Source organism: Sparus aurata, chromosome 5 (assembly GCF_900880675.1).
Source record: "Sparus aurata chromosome 5, fSpaAur1.1, whole genome shotgun sequence".
Taxonomy (NCBI): domain Eukaryota; kingdom Metazoa; phylum Chordata; class Actinopteri; order Spariformes; family Sparidae; genus Sparus; species Sparus aurata.
Window position 1 is genome coordinate 26,615,390 of NC_044191.1, and position 17,125 is coordinate 26,632,514.

General features: G+C 40.5%; 1 protein-coding gene and 1 long non-coding RNA gene across 4 annotated transcripts; one reads left to right on the forward strand and one right to left on the reverse strand.

Annotated features, from left to right (window-relative positions):
- Positions 1–2,280: 2,280 nt before the first annotated feature.
- On the forward strand, positions 2,281–15,985 carry ark2cb (arkadia (RNF111) C-terminal like ring finger ubiquitin ligase 2Cb). 3 transcript variants are annotated; one of them, XM_030417245.1, is made up of 9 exons: positions 2,281–2,550; positions 3,494–6,187; positions 6,311–6,644; positions 6,796–6,927; positions 7,961–8,090; positions 8,263–8,367; positions 8,761–8,856; positions 9,413–9,516; positions 12,224–15,985. In XM_030417245.1, exons 3-9 carry the CDS (start codon positions 6,412–6,414, stop codon positions 12,339–12,341), a joined length of 918 nt encoding a protein of 305 aa, XP_030273105.1. In that variant the 5' UTR covers positions 2,281–2,550; positions 3,494–6,187; positions 6,311–6,411; the 3' UTR covers positions 12,342–15,985. The 3 variants fall into 3 exon arrangements, with proteins under 3 accessions (XP_030273105.1, XP_030273103.1, XP_030273104.1); XM_030417243.1 differs by lacking the exon at positions 3,494–6,187 and having other exon boundaries at positions 2,283–2,550; XM_030417244.1 differs by lacking the exon at positions 3,494–6,187 and having other exon boundaries at positions 2,284–2,550; positions 6,799–6,927.
- Positions 6,990–8,058, reverse strand: LOC115581818 (uncharacterized). The gene is made up of 2 exons (XR_003984074.1): positions 7,921–8,058; positions 6,990–7,598 (listed from the first exon to the last, which is right to left on the reverse strand). It is a non-coding gene; the product is annotated as an uncharacterized LOC115581818 (long non-coding RNA).
- Positions 15,986–17,125: the final 1,140 nt, after the last annotated feature.

Genomic DNA, 17,125 nt, shown 5'->3' on the forward strand with positions numbered 1-17,125 from the left:
GTGACACCGATGTTGAGTTTCCTGCTCGGCTGCTCAGCTCTGCCCCCTGTCGTCAGGGGAGTGACACTGACCGCTATATTTATCCCCACAGCTTTAGTTAAGACAAACATTTCTGACTTTATCTTATAATATGGATAAAAGTAATATTTTATATTTTATAGAATATTAATAAGTGATCATTTTACAGCTGTTGCATTACATTGCATTAAAATCATTAGCCAGTGTGCATATCAACAAACAAAAAGATAGTCCATAAAAATCACAGCAGTTGGTGGAAGAGGTACTCAAATTTGACTAGATTTCAAGTAGAAGCAGCAATACCACAGTGCAAGTGCTTTTACATGCAAGTAAAAGTCATACATTAAAATTTTAAATTAAAGCCAAAAAGCATTAGCATCAAAATTCAGCCTACTTAAAGGTGCTATTTGTAAGAAAAGTTATTTTTTGAGGCTCATTCCCAACTAGCCAAGTAATGACTCTGTGGATTTCCAAACTTGTCAAATACTGATGCTTTGGGATTTTAGGACGGGTTAGCCGCCATCCGAAATTGTAATTATTTGATGAGTACCCAGGGTTGAAATACTAATTTTGCAGAAGAGCCTATTTCAGAATAATATATATTATATCATTTAATTATGAATACTGCTTGATTAATCTTTGCATCAATTTGCTATTGCAGCTAATAAATGGGGGACTAACCTCGATCAATGTATTCACATTATATCTCATTAAACTCCAATATCAGCTGATATACACATTTCCAATGACCCCACAAATGTGGTTATCAAACACTGGACGACAAACATATGTAACAGGGGCAGGATATTTTACAGTTAAACAATTAACTTTATTGTCTAAAAGAACATCAGTGCACTGAAACAATAAAAGTCCCTGGCATTCTGATAATTATAAATTATCCCAAGCATCTTTTTCTGCTTTATAATCTCTAAAATGTGTTAGCATAACTTGCATGTTATCTGTCTCTAATAAAGTTATCAAATAAATGTATGGAGTAAACCGTATGCTACAATATTTACTCTGAAATTTGAAGAAGAAATAACAGAAAATGGAAAAAATCAAGTAAAGAACAAGGAACCTCAAAACTGAGTCAGTAAGTCAGACATAAAGTGGAAACATCCAAGGGAGATGGTTATTTAAGACAAATTAAAGGAATAAAATGCTACAAACAGATGACCTTTTTAAAGGCTGCTTGCTCTCGAAGACTTAACATCTATAACATGAGCCTACATTTTGAAAGCCTTGCAGAGGACAAATAGAATATATTTCATATTACAGTATCTGGATAATAATATAATTGAACTCACATAGTAAAAATGTCTGTCTTTAGATGTGTGGAAATTATGCAAAAAGCAGAAAAAACCCTGTTCTTAGTATGAGAACGATGATAATGATAAATGATAAAACACTTTTCTGTGAGAACAAACTCAAAATAAATATTTCAGGATGAATTTTACAAAAGAAATGTGCCATGTTTTATTCTGTATTTGTGAACTTCTCTTACATCTTCATCATTCACCATGAAATACTTGAAAGCACAGACTTATGTTCACTGACCATTTACCAACAGAGACTGTTTGGGAAGCGCAGAGAGCTTAAAGGAGAAGTTCACCCAAAAATGAAGATGTACTCACTCTCAAAACAGCGTTGTAGCATTTTGCCTAACAACTGAAGTAGATAGGGACTTGTTTCAACACTTTAAATAAACAAACAACTGAAAAAAAACATGAAATGACTCTTTATAGCGGATCAGGTGTAATCCAAGTCCCTGCAAGATCTGAATTTGAATTAAAAAGATTTTATTCACACCTAAAGCCTAAATCGAGTGTAAAGTGGCTTGACTGCACGCCAAGGTTGTAAAAATTGTATTTTCAAGTCAATTTTGGGTCTTGGGTCTTCCAGAGACTTGGATCACACAGGCTGATCTACATGGAGGCATTTTATATGTTTATTTTTTTTTAATAAAACGTTTTAAAAAAAGTCCCTATCTACTACAGCTGTTTAGGAGAAACCTGCTCCAGAAATGTTTTGTAGTCCCTGAGACTCAGTCCTGTTTTCCATCGGCATGGGGGCGAGTAGATAACGACTACATTTTCACTTTTAGGGGGGCGAATTTACAGAACTTAAGCTTTAAAAAACACAATTTCTTGGGGTGCAACATGGAGTCATTATCTCTTTAAATCTGTAGTTAAAACTACGACAGTAGATTCCTATTCTTTTTAATAGGGTAACCTGGAGTACCCTGAGCTGTGTTACCGCGGCAACAGCGCCCCCTGTCGCTCCGGACATGAAACGACATGTCTGCTTTTGTCAACGACAACCGAGCGAGTCAGACAGTCGTTCCGTTCGGTTTGCCTGTGGTGCTAGCAGCCAGCCAGCAACAACCAGCCGCCTGAATGTAGATCCGCATGGGCTACTACTACTCTATCTCTCCGAATAACCCAGCGGAATCATAAGATAAGGATCCCAGGATGGTCTTAGTGCATGTCGGATATCTGGTTCTTCCTGTATTCGGCTCAGTAAGAAACAGAGGTACGGTATTAATATTCATATCGATCCAAAACATGTGCCCTGTTTATCTTAATATTCACTGCAGCTGTTGGCTAGCTAGCTAGCTAGCTCGAGCCTAGCCTTTTTCGGTTAGCTCGCGTTAGCAAGCTGAATCCGCGGTCCAATTACTCGCGAAACTGCGCGCAACGTGACGCTTCTGTGATTTGTATTAATCGAAGGTGACCATAAACTGCCGAATGATTTAGTTCTCCGTATGTAATTGCGCCTCATTATAGATTAACGCCGCCGTTAAAGATAAGCTAACTGGCTCGTGGGCTCTGGCTATTTCTTGGAACGGAAACAGTCCTCACAAAGGATTCCACATGCACGGGGCGTGCGGTCCAAAATAGCCAACGCCAGAAACACATTCCTGCATAGAGGAAAGGTGTCGGGCAACCCTGGCATTAGACTCGCATTACTCTTTGCGATTTATATCCCAGCGACATTACGCTGCATTGTTATTTCACCCCGAGGCGCTATCGTTTATTTGCACTGTAAAAAAAAAAAAAAAAAGAATACCGCAAAATAGACGTATCCTTCCAGCCAGTCAGCTTATCTATGCCTGGATGATGTCATTTGAAGATCACCTTCTTCTGCTAGCGCTCGCCGTTGTCCCCTCTCCGTGATTTATTTTAGTCATTATTACCCGTTCGAATTGGCCAGTGGTACTAATCGATACATGGCTCAATTGCCCGGCAAGCGTGGACTTCCTAAACATCAATGTCTCAGTCGCCTTTATCTATAATTTCCTAATTGGCAATTCAGCAGCTGTTTTTGTTTGAAGCTGCCGGTTTGCAGAAAGCCCCGAAGTCTGCGGTCACAGCTAAAACAATGCTCAAGCTACAGTGTAACATTAATATCATAACAGTGGCGTCAGTGATTTTCATTGTGCTTTTATTTCTGTTCTTATTTCCCTGTTTCATAGTATGGAGGCTGGCTCTACATTCTGCATTTATCAGATCTTTGTCGTCCCCCCCATTGTGTAGCTAATGATCATCTGCTGCTGTGTGGTGTGGCGTGGCCTCTGCCTGTTCTCTGCATTTAGCTGTATTGTGAATCCCTTCTTCATTTCCTCTTTCCATCAGAAGACGACATTGGTATTAAAAAAGCACCCCCTTTCCCGAGATGTATTCAGTCATAGACTTTTTTTCCATGTTAAGCAGACTAAAAAAAACAACAATAGCTAACACCTAGACCAGAGCACCTTTTTTGTCTTTTTTCTGTCAAATTGCTGTAGCACTGAGTAAAACATTTATAGCTCCTTTTTATTAGATATCAGTTGAATGTCATTGTGTACCTCCCATCCAGTCTTGATAGACAACATGCTGTAAATTCCTGTAAAGTGGATACATTTTGCATGATCTTAAATACTGCACTGCATTGTTGAACACCAGAATTTGGCTCATCTTCCTTCTCTTCACACAAGGTGCAATGTACATGATTAAAGTGACCTATAATTGATAAAGAAAATAAGCATGCTAATTGGCACCACGTGCATGCAATTTTTTATTTATTTACTTAACCTTGGCATTTCAGCAAATGCTGTCATGTGATCACTTGAAATGACTCGAAGGTACACTGCACCTGCACACAACAACCTGCCATAACTGTCTCCATTTTTGTGTAATCCTTTTGTTCCCTTTGCAAATTTTCAAGCTTCGAATCACACTGAATTGTCAGGGCTGTTTGCTCCTCGTGAGCAAATGAAATTACAAAAAGAAAGGGAAAAAAAAAGTAAGCAAAACATGATCACTGGTGGTTCATCACTTCCCAATTTTCCCCACTAACATGAGGCCAAAATGCTATCCATTTCACAGGGATGCCTATTTTCCTGCACTGCTAAAGAGATCCTCTATTAGTAATAACGTCTTTTTATTGTTTGGTTGTGGTCTCTCTTTACCTTTTGTTCTGGTAATAGTACTTTCAATGCATGGTCACATTTTATGATTCATAATTTTTGGTTTTTGGTTTTCTACATTGACTAGTGAAAATCCAATGTAATCTTTCTGTAGTAAAGATGTACCCTGCTGTACTGGAATCATGTGCTGTAGCAAACACGTCTGCTCATTGGATGCCGCTTTTGTTCTTTTTAACCCTATATGGAGCATGGTGGGCCTTGCCTTCAGTCTATGTTGTTTATTTTTGTTGCATGGATTTATACTATTATTACAAACAAACAAAGAAAACACAAATTCCACATATACTAATATTTTTCAATAAAGAATATAGTGTTTTTCCTAACCTTCAGTGTGCTTCTTGCTGATTTCCATTTATTGTCCTCCCTCTCCCTTGTCCCTACCTGCCCCCCCTCCACCCCCCTTCCCCACCCACCTCCTCTCCCGCTGTGACAAAGATAGACAATTTCCACGCTTCCTCCATCACAGGGCCTGAATGAGTCTATCTGCTGTCATTCATGGTGATCGTTCTCACTGAGACGCTTGAAAACGCAGTGTGCTACTCACAGTCTAGACTTGAACCTTTGACCCACGGCTGCAAGGTCATCTCTTGTCCGCCCGGCTGCGCTGACGACTTGTCAAGCTGAAAATAATGCTGGAAAGTCATACTGCTTATCTTACCTGGGTGTGTTTAAACCATACTGCGTTTTTCAAGCGTACTCCTAGTAAATGCAATGTAGACTTTGCCTATTTCCTCATGATTTTTAAAAAGATTTTCCACTGTTTACATCAGAATTTGTCGTGTCTTTTTACACTTAAAAAAATCAGATTAAACTAAAACCTCACACTGGATTTTTTTCTATCTTCTTTAAGAACTGCACAACTTGAATCTCTGAAATGGAAGATGTGAAATTCACTGCTTCAGTTTCTGCCAGATGGACATAACGGCACACAGAATATTAAATCCTGCTCCACCGCAGGCCTAGCATGGCTTCTTTTGGCCCAGTATTTCCTGAAAAGTTTTAATTCAAAGCTAAATTTGGTGTTGCAATTTCCCAACCTTTCCATAATCAAAACCGCCTTTTAAGCTTAAGTTGGGCATTAAAACCATATTGCTCCACAGCACAAGTCAGACTGCCTTATTTTTCCCAATTGAGTCTCTACAGCAGTCTGCTTGCTGCAGTTGCCAAATAGCTGTGGTTGGAGAGAGTAAAAAAAAGCATTCGAGCTATTTCCTCTCGGCTCCTGAATGTTCACATGGGAGAAGAACAAGAAGTGCTGTACTGTATGTGTAAGACACAAAGATACAGGAGGCTTCAGTGAAGCACAGATGCATAATAGTGAATTCATTGTCTGGTTTAGCATTTAAGAAGGAAATAATTGTTCTTTATGGTTATACAGATAGACTTGGCACTTTAACAGTTTAATATATATCTCATAGACAGCCAGGTACTAAAGGTTTTACAGAGTGCGCTGACCCACTTGTCAGCTGCAGAATTTACAAGAACTGCGTTGAAGACCATATCCTGGTAGATTTCATCTGTTCTGATCCAGTCCGCTTTGTCTGTGAGTCAGAAGACCGCCAGTCGATCCAGAGGTCGGAAAATGCAATTAAAGAAATGAAAGCTCGCGTTTTGTGTGCAGGACAAAAAATGGTCGTCATGTTCATGGTACTTGTGGTAATCATCATTTTCCCACCCCCACAGAAGTATTTTTCACCCTAGGTAAGAGGTAGGGCTTCATTAACATGCTATATCACACACACAGTGACACCACATTTCACCCACAATTAATTCCAGCTAATCTCTCCCCTCAGGAGCCTGACAACTTCTCCTTATCCTCCACAGGATCCCATTTCAACCGGCAACAGCAGCAACAGCAGCAGCAGCAGCACAGCCATGCTACCTCTTGCCGGCACTTCCAGTTAGGTCCTCAGGCCCCGCTGCCCATGGACTTCCCCATGCCCCACCCAGGGCAGCCACAGTCAGGCATTAACCCCCACCTGGCCCCTCCCGGCCACCAGCATGGCCCTCCGCTCCACCCACCCCTCAACCCCTTACCCGCTCCCCAGTTCCAGGACATCCCTGCCCCTCCCTTCCTACCTCAGGCATTACACCAGCAATACCTCCTCCAGCAGCAGATCCTCGAGGCCCAGCACCGACACATCCTGCCACCGTCCAGGTATCCACAGGGGTTCGCAGGGAGATTTAAAAGACAGTTACCATCCTGGTTTAGGCAGACTGATGGGGTCTTGCAGTGACATCATATTCAATACTGTTAACAACTCTTGGTTTTTCCAGGATGTTTTCAAATGATTGGTTATTTGTCTTAGCAGACGCACCCCAGAGAGAGTTCCTCACCAGCCCCACAGACTGCGGCCTGGCTATGAGTTTGCGCCCCCTCTTCATGTCCCTCCTCAGCCGGTGGTGCAGCAGCCCCGCTACCTGGCTGAGGGCACAGACTGGTAAGCAATATATATATATGCACATTTCATAAAACATTAAGCATTGCTACAGAGGCAAACAGAACAGTCTCCAGATGTTTTTATTCGCTAGAAAACAACACTGTCGTTAAATAAAGTGACATTTCCAACGTCGATTCAGGTGCTATACATAAACAGTATGAGAACATGAGTACAATATGGAACCTTTAAGATTTGGATTGCAAACCAACAGAAAGCATACAAAATTAGACACGACTAAATTCTGACAAATCAGAGACGAGAGGGAAGGGATTTAAAAACAAGGTTGAAGACACTTAAGTTGGCAATAAACTTTTAAATGTAACATTTATGCACAAGAAGTTTCATGAGGGGTAAAAGAGAGGCAGAGCCACACAGCTGCCAACAGCAGAATTGTTTTATAATGCTGGAGAGAAACAGGTAGAAAAAGTGCATCTTGCACGGATGTGATGTTATTGTGTCGACCAAATCTTTCTATGACAGGCAAACAGACATATGAACACCTGGCAAAGCACCAAAAACTACTTCTGTGGTCGTTCCCGCCACACTAGGTGTCTCCAGTTCCATAAATGTGGACCAGGGGAGCTTCAGACTTCTTCAAAACTTCAAATTCTTGATGTCAGCTACACACTTGTTAAGTTTCCTGACTGCATCTTGCATGGCAGTGACCTAATCTGTCCACAGACAGACAGACAGACAAGGTGAAAGATATTAGATGGGAATGTTTGGAACGGCTTTACAGTGATCTGATAGTTAAAACAAATGTGGGCCAGAGCCGTGATGTGGGAGGCCTATGCACCCCTTCCTACTTCCTTACATCAACATCAAAAGTAATTGGAATTTCTATTTTACGAAATTAGCTGAGCTTACGCTGCAGTCTTTCGGTACAAGTACCCCCTTGTTGGGAATAACTGGCCTAAATAGTGCTGTTGAAATGAAGGGACACCCACTGTGCTGTGTAGAAATCCACTGTTAGAATCACTATGAAATAATGACCTGTGGTCCACTGACTGACTTGCTTTTGGTTTTTGTCCAGGGATCTTAGTGTGGATGCTGGGCTGCCCCCCCACCAGTATCACATCCATCCGCTGCCGCAGCACTATCAGCACTACTTGACCTCTCCTAGGATGCACCACTTCCCTCGAAACAATGCCTCAACACAAGTGGTAAGCCCCCCTCTTCCTCTGTACAATCAATCACGATGAACTCCCAGCGATTCTCTTCTGGGTTTGGAGACTAATCTCGATACCCAGCGACTGCCGGGTGACCTGTGTTCCTCTGTCATTTCTGATTTCTGCTGCAGAGCTGATGTTGCCTCTTTTATCTGTCATCTTCCAGGTTGTCCATGAAATCAGAAACTACCCATATCCCCAGCTACACTTGCTGGCTCTGCAGAGTCTCAACCCCTCCCGCCACGCGTCTGCTGTTAGAGAGAGCTACGAGGTTCGTGCCGCTTCTTCTTCTCTCTCCTCAGCAGACACACCAGTCAACACTCATTTATCATTGTTTCCACTGTGACCAACGCTCTGGACATGCTTGAGTGTAACAGATTTCCTTATTTGCAATTACTCTGGGTTCCAGATGTCTCAGATGGTCCGACTGCCTTTAATCTCATGACATTTGTTTTCATTTGAATAAGACGCTATTGTTGTTCGAGAGGCTCTTTCCTGTTCCTCGAAAGGAGCAATTATTTTAATTAATCAAAGTACTCCACACTTGTATTTCTGTTTCTGAATGTTTTAATTTACAAATGATGATTCTGCAGATCTCTACAAATGCCTTTTAACACACTTAAAACACTTACGAGACAAACCTATATGTTACTTTTCATTGTAGGAGCTTCTGCAGCTGGAGGACAGACTCGGCAGTGTAAACCGGGGGGCGGTCCAAACCACCATAGAGAGATTCACTTTCCCCCATAAGTACAAAAAGGTAAAATGGTCAGCTTCTTACTGGCGAGCCGAGCAATGGGATCTTTTTGATGCGGTCTGGTTTAGATGAAGCCTTTGGGCAAGCAATAAGCAAAGCAAAATATGAAAGAGGTGGATGGAAAAAGGGCTGCACGGGGTCAAAGAGATCAAAGAGTAAAGAAGAGAGTGGAGAGAGGGTCACGGCTCTCACAGAAGTTCAAAGGTCAAACTAATTTCCCTCAGCAGATTAGTGAAACAGGTCTGCAGTGTGCACAATCCAAGGCGAGGGATGACTCATCCAGCTGTCTGCAGATATGTGCGTGGAATGAATTTAAAAAAGCGTCTACGCTGAGTATGACCCAAATACTCTGGAAAGAGAGTCAGAACATTTCGGTACATTGTGAGTGAGAAGAAGTAATTGAGTCTTTTCCATCTGATGTACATTTTGTCTTTTTCTGGGAAGCATGATTAGGTGATTCTTTTTCCCTTTTGTGTGCACTGACTCAGAGACACCGGTGGCACAAACATCACAGCTCCCAACACGCAGACCCACTTTAATCATTTACGTCTTTCTGCAGCGAATACCCCAGGACCTGAAGATGTGTCTGGATGATGAGGAGCTGGACACTGATGAGAAGTGCACCATCTGTTTGTCAATGCTGGAGGATGGAGAGGATGTCAGGTATGCCTATACTCTCATCGTATTTTTAAAAGAGGAGAATGCTGGGTCTGCAGATTTGAACATAAGCTGTGCATGCAAATTGTGTCTTCTGGGGAATACATTTGTTTCACCTGTCATAGTTACATGGAGCTTTTAGCAGTTGTGTAGTGCAAGAATGACAAGTTTGGTCAGTCAGTCAGTCAGTCACCCACTTAAGTCCAGACTTTCATTGTATTTATTGATTGCCATGATATCTGGGACGGATAGTCATGGTTCCCAGAGGATGAATCCCTCTGATGATTCTCTGACTTTTCCTCTAGCGCCATCAGGAGGTTGACATTTGTTGTTTTGAGTGACTGTTTTGATGGCTGTTGGATCGATTGTTGCATTTCTGTCCCTTCAGGATGAGCTGTAATAACTTTGTTCATCTCCTTACTTTTATCTAGCGCCACCCACAGGCGAAAGTTTGTCTAAATACCTTGAATTTTTGGTGAATACCTGGAAAACAAATAGCAATCCAAAAACTTTGGTTGTACTTTTTTGTTTAACCTCCAGTGTGCAAGATGTTGTTCCATCTAGCAGTGAGTTTGCAGATAGTGACCAACTGAACACGCCTCACCTAAACCTCCAGGATGAGCCCCAGACTTACATTGTGGCTAAACCATGTAATTTCAACGACACTTGAGATGCTGAGTAAAAACTACAATATTTGCCTTCCAAGTGTAGTGGAGTGGATGTACAAGTGCAGCACTTGAGTAAATGAACTCAACTACAGTCCATCACTGGTTTCCAACTCATAAAAATAGCATTCACAACAGTATTCAAGTCATAATTAATACTGGAAACAGCTCTAATATATGTTACTAGGCACTTACTAGTATGGAAGGGCCTGAAAACAAAACAAATCTTGGCCCACACATCAGCCAAAACTGTTGTTCAGTGTACTTAAACCCTAATGTAATCAGTATGGTCTCATATTGTCTTGATGACATGAACCCTCACAATTTGTTTAACCATGGTAATCTTTTTCCATCTCTGCTCCATCCCCTATCTGTTTCTGTCTTTTGCCTGGTGAGGTTTGAGAGACATTATAGACTGTGTTGTTTGTCCATATTATGTTTTTACCTCCGACCTTGACAATGCAGTGGACTTAGACACGGTGCTGTGACCAACATTTACCCCTCAAGCTGATTGTGGAAAGCTGGTTGAGGTCTTCTTTCTCCCCACACAACCTTTTCCCTGCTGATTAGCCCTCAGAGAAACATGTTTACATTTAATAATTTATATATTTTCACATCACTTTCATTCAGAATGGATGCACAGTCAGAGTCTGAGCAGTTTTTAACCCTAAATTGGTTCTGCCATGCAAGTTCAAAGCATCAGGGTTTGAAAATCCTATCACAGGATTTCTTCCAGCATCTCATCTTGAAAATACCGCCTGAAGGCAACATTAGCATTTCACAAAATCTTGTGATGCGTGTCCAGTGTTGTGATCTGTCTAACTGGCAGAGTGACAGAACAAGTGATTTTACTCTGTGAAAAAGAAAAGGGAACGAATAAGAGCAAAGCTGTTGAAGGCACTGGGTTTTTTAGGGTCAGCGTTGCACTTGGTTGTATTTAAAGATAGAAAATGGAGCAGTGGTACAGTGAAAGAGTTTGCTCATGCTTGATTTTACTGTATATTACTGTATATACTGAAAACATTCTCTGTTCTTCTGAGCATGCATCATTCAAGATGTTTCCGGCTCTCTTTAGTTTGAAGTCACAAGTTAAGGGTTAAAGAAGACAGTGAGAAGAGCATATGCCTTTCGTTATGTTCACACTTGGCATTTAAATGCTTCCTGAGTGATTTGATAAAAGCAGACAGCACTAATTATCCATGATTGCGCCTAAAACAGACAGAAAATCCTCCTCTGACTGTGTTATGAAGAACAAATGTGGATTTTTGGCAGCAGTCACAGTTTCCCCGCAGATAAAAAAATCAAATGTGAGCAGTGAGGAGAAATTTGATCGCAAGAAATCCCTTGAGATGCATTCTGATGTCAAGTGTTAACCAGAGTCAGACAACTGGATCTATTCTCGACACAATCTGGATACCGGGCATGACAGGACACATGAATCACAGACACACTGAAGATTTCAAGGCCTATGACTTGGAGATACCCTCTCTTCTGGTTTATTTTGGTTCATTGACAACATTATAATGTTATTTTTATAACGCAACCTATTAGACTTGAGACAAGAGACTGTTATAGTTCCATCGTTACCATCAGAAGGAAAAATGTTGCATGAAAAGCAACTAAGATGATAACTCCATTATCAAAATACTTGATTGTTGATTGTCAAATTTGATAAATCATCTAGTTGTTGCAGCTCTACAGTAAAGGTAAAGTAAATGACACAAATAAAGCTTAATTTAAGACGGATATTAAGATGCAAAAGACAAATATTGTCGCTTTCCCAGGGAAAATCATGTATCTCTAAATTTGATTTTTTCAGATAAACTAAAAGATCAGGTGTTCTTTTATGGTTAGAGAGAAGTATCCTACTTCTTCAGATGTGTAAACCACAAAAAAAATGTATTTAATTAAATGTCAGAACTAAAAACAGGGCTGTTTTGAAAAAGTTGACATTTTGCAGAGAGACCAGTTTCAAAACACAGGGATTTATTGTTGCTGAACATTTTCTTGGAAGTCCTAAATTTCATTTTAAAATCTTGTGTCTGCAGGAGATTACCCTGCATGCACCTCTTCCACCAGGGGTGTGTGGACCAGTGGCTGGCCACCAGCAGGAAATGCCCCATCTGCAGAGTGGACATTGAGACCCAACTGACCCCTGACAGTTGATAGCTCCTGTCGACTCCTGCAGCTTTGGATCTGGGTCTTGTTAATTCTCCATTGCCTCCCTCCGGGGGGGGGGGGGGAGGCTCTGCCAAACACCCCCTCTTCCCCCTCTGCATCACTCAACGAGCCTGCCTTTCTGAGACAGCTGTGACAGAGGGATCAACAAAGCACACTCACCTACAACACAACGAGGGATGGGGGTTGATGCATTTGCTAGGTGGCTGGACTGAAGGTTGGTTGAATGGACTTGCTGGATGTCAAAGGTAGGAGCGGACGTGTATGGACAGATGTGCTGAGGCTTCACTTGATTCTGTCAGATTGTGCACCCTGTGTACATTTCTCCATACAGCCACCGAGAGAGGACACTCTGACCACCAACATCCCCAGCTCAGTGTGGTGAATTAAGGCCATTTCTCTGCCACTATATCTAAACCCCCTCTCCCCCGCAGGCCTGTGAAAAATCCTTTAAGCTGCACTCTGCCCAAGCCCTCAGCACATCTGTACAGAACATTATCAAATGATTAGCATGAGGTTGTTTGGTGTGAACTCTTGTAGCTGAACGCTTGTGGTGTAATGGAGTATAGTACTGAAAAAGTATTTACAGAGTAACAGTGTTGTGTAGCAAGCAAAAGCCTTTTTGAGAAATATGTTTGTGAAAAATAAACCTACAGAGAGGGTGACTACAGCTCTAACAGAGACATGTTAAATCATAGACAATGAGGAAGGAGCTAGTTGTGTAAAAAGGCCAAAAATCCCTCTTTCTTGTCTAACACGGTTTTTGGATTTACAGTTAGTAGATGCCATCAGAGTTGATGCTAAACCCGCTAACTGCAGGCATGGCTTCCAGTGATCTGTGTAGTGTCGTAGTCGGGCCTCTATAATCTAGAGCAGAGGCCTCAGATGTGCATGCTGTATGGCAGGCTTGGGCTGTGTCGTTAATGTTGTGGAGCAGTAGAAACAGGGACTGTGTCTGTGCATGTGAAACCGTTATACTATGACGATCCCACTCATTCATAGAGGAGGACAAGAATGCACCTAATACCCCTACACCAACCCCCCCACCACCCCGCTCATCCCGAGTAGACCAAAGTTGCCCTTAGACACCGATCTCGGACCGATGTAGCATTTCTCTCCTGACGTTCAGGATTCAAAGAGCTGCGAGCAGAGCAGATCCGTGTCTAACTGCAACTCCTCTCTGTGGCCTCGCTCATGGCATGATCGTGACATGAGAGGCTGGCATGATGGGCTTGAGGATGCAGTGCCTGAGTCTTGTCATCAGAGCGAATAAAAATCTGACATTTGTATTACCTATTACCAGAACCTTATTGCCTATCGAACAAGCACATGTGATTTCTATATACAGTGAATCGCCTCTGTTGTGTGACCGGCTCCATTTCATTTCAATCTAAGTTGCTCCCACTGTTTGATTTAAAAAAAAACAAAAAAACAAAACAAAACGACTGTCTGGTGTTACAGGGAAAATACAAACTAGTTTGCCTGTGAAAATGTGCTAGAATGTGTATGATTGCCCCCCCACCCCCCTCCCCCATGGTAGTAGTGTATGGTATTGCTAGAACAACTGTGATACGTTCAGTGATAGAAGCCGTTTTCTCTATATCATGCATGAACCATGTCGGCGTAGCTCACTTGAAGGAGGGTGAAAGGGAGAAAAAGCCATCCATTTGAAAAATACCAAACAATTGTTCTTAACATTGATTTTTATTTCAACTGTCTTTTTTTTCTGCCATTTGTTTTCTTTTTCCTTATTACTTGTATTTTTTTTTATTTTTTTTTTGCTCACATGCCAATCTGGACATGGTACTAATATGCCGAGTCCTTGTCCATTTTAACCATAGTGAAGAAAAAGCTGCAATGCTGCAAAAACATATTTATTGTTGTTATAATGTAGCTTGTGTTTTGTAAATGCACTATAATATGGAGTTGCCTGATTTTTTGGTTTGGTGGTGTGGGTTCTTCTTGTCCTAGATTTTGTGTTTCTATTCAGTTACAAGTATTTCCATGCTTCCTTGTGTATTATTGGAGGGTAACTTGACTGTTTGTGTTGCGTTTTTATTTTTCTTTTCGTACGAAAACCTCCATCCAAAAAACTACAGATGGATGAAAATGGAGGTTTGCTAGTTCACATAGAATGCTGTGATTAAAGATGCCTTAAGTATTTAACAATCATTATTTATTACTAACTGTAGCTAGCTAGCTATCGTGGTGGAATATTTAATGTCTCTATCTCATAACTTTGCAATTTAATCAATATATTTATTTAAAATAACACAAAATATTAAAAAAAGAATACCTCATTATGCATTGGTCGGTGGGGATGCTTCTGCATGCCGTCTGTGTTTTCTTTTTCAGAGGAGAAAAAAAGAAACGTGTTGAAAAATTTGACGTGGGGGGTGTTTCCCAACACATTTTCTAGCCAGCATGGTGCTGTTGATCTGGATTTACATTCCATTCTTGTCACCTCTTGATTTTAACTTTACGATACTTTTTGTGTTTCTAGTATCATCCCTGCTTTGATTTAAAGCAGATGACGGGGTCCAAAAACAAACCCCCCCTTTTGTCTTAGTACGGCTCCACAATTAGCTTGCTTTTGTTATACGATACTGCTTTGTTTCCCATAATCAGTCATATTTGAGTTAATTTTTGATATTGTTTTTTTTTTCTGTTTGATTTTGACCATGTTCATGATATTCCATCATATCTGGATCTCAATTTTAGTGCTTATAATTTTAGGACACACATAATGAGCTGTATTATTTGTCCTTATGTATCGCTGGCAATTGCTTTGTGTGGGATTTTTGGGAAGTATCTAACATGCTAACTTGAGCCATTGGTCTTATTGAGCAAATTTCTGTACTGTGGTTATACAAATATAGATAGCGTGTTTTACACCTGGGTATAATAAGCTAACTACGTTTTCGGTGTGCATTTCTTATTAATACTCTACTAATCCTGCAAATTATTCTAACATATATTGGATTGGAATGACGCTGGCTGGTCTTACTATTATTATTTCATTTCGTGCTCTCACTGGCCTTACCCCATGTCCTCCACAGTGTACCCCATTACTCCAGAGCGAACTGGACAGTAGCCATAGTATTAACTCAAGCTGATGAACCGGAATGAACAGTAGAACTTAAAGCACAAGCTTTTTAATGCATGTCCTTCTCAGGTTTTCCTATGTGTATGTGGGAGTAGCTCTGTAGATGTGTTTAATATGATGCTGTACCTTCTTGAATATTTCAGATGTTTCTTTGCTGCTGAAAAAATGTTGATTATTAACCTGCCAGTGAAAAAGGGAAGTGGCCATCTTTGTACAACACACTGCTGTTTTGCTGTAACCGCGCAATGTTTTATGATCTTGAGTATTTTATAGAAAAGTAGAAGTATGTATCAATAATATGAAAGCAATAGCTAAATCATAATGAAGAATAACATGATCAGTGAATATTGTGGAAAATCTTTAGATTCACTCTGGGTGGATTTTGTACTGTATTTATTACTAATGATGATGCAAAAAGTTGCATAGCTTAACCCAAACTGTTCTGTCTCTTTTTTATTTATTGTCTTGTATATGATCTTTTTGTATGTGTTTTTCAAATAAACTGCCTAAAATGCTGACAACTAAACGAATTTCTGGTGTTATTCTGCGTATTTATACATTTATAGAACTGACAACAGTTTGAAATACAAACAGTCTGTTGGCCATTGTTATCTTATTAGCAGATGTATCAGGATCAGCATGTCGGCCATTAATGAACAAGTTACAGCAGCATAGAAAAACCTGTAGTATGCTTGAGATTAGATTTAGAAACAACAACCTTGAATTGCTCAGTAGACATCTCGATTATGATCAAAACTTTGATCAGAAATGTTTATTGTATCATTGTATAGCCTCGAACACGTTTAATCATTGGGCTATAACATGTACATATTGGACTTATTCGTTGAGATCGAAATGTTATTAATAATGTCAAACGTAAAGAAATCCTGCCCTATTTGAACCTGACACAATATGCGAAGTAAAATAATAAAACGAGAATAATTTACTTACCAAAGTAAGATAAAGTGTGAATTGCGGTATTTGTGTCAAAACTGTTGTAAATACGCTTCAGGGAGAATATCGACCTCATTTCAAGTGACATTAAAGCCCATTCATCAGTGGTTTATATTTCTTCTTTTTGTGAATAATAAAGATATAGCTACAGTCCAAATGTAGTTTGAAACAAAATGCAGTCACAAAGAAATGTTTCTTTTGAACATGTGCTGCAAATTATAACCACGCTGTCTTCCTCTGAGACTGTAAAAAGCCTGGGGAAGAAATGTTTGGCTTTCTAGTCGACACTCTGTGACTCTAATCATCTGCGGCAACTTGACATCATGTGCACATCGGCTGCTCTTCTTGTTGTTTCATGTGTATTGGCGGATAACAAACCAACTTTAAAGGTGCATACCACCACCTACTGTATCCTTTTGAGTGTCTAGATGCTGCACTCGTTATGTTAATTTGGCCTCATATTACTGGCTTGGGTTTCACTGATACCGATAAATTGTCTCGGATGTACCATGTACTTATACCTTGCAGCTAATAGCTGAGAAATCAACGCAGTGTTTCTACTTACAGGAAGGGAGACAATACTTGCTGTCAATCAAACTGCCACAATCAATTAAATTAGACCAAGACAAGTAAAATGATTTTCCAAAAAGTTGGAAGTTATCTTTTGTTGTGCTGTGGTGTTACTTGAGCTGTTTCACCACCATCCTCACTT

Coding starts and splice junctions, on each gene's coding strand:
- ark2cb (XM_030417243.1), top strand. CDS start 2,490: ATGGTCTTAGTGCATGTCGGATATCTGGTTCTTCCTGTATTCGGCTCA. Junction 6,645..6,795: donor CACATCCTGCCACCGTCCAG/GTATCCACAGGG, acceptor TATTTGTCTTAG/CAGACGCACCCCAGAGAGAG. Junction 8,368..8,760: donor CTGTTAGAGAGAGCTACGAG/GTTCGTGCCGCT, acceptor TTTTCATTGTAG/GAGCTTCTGCAGCTGGAGGA.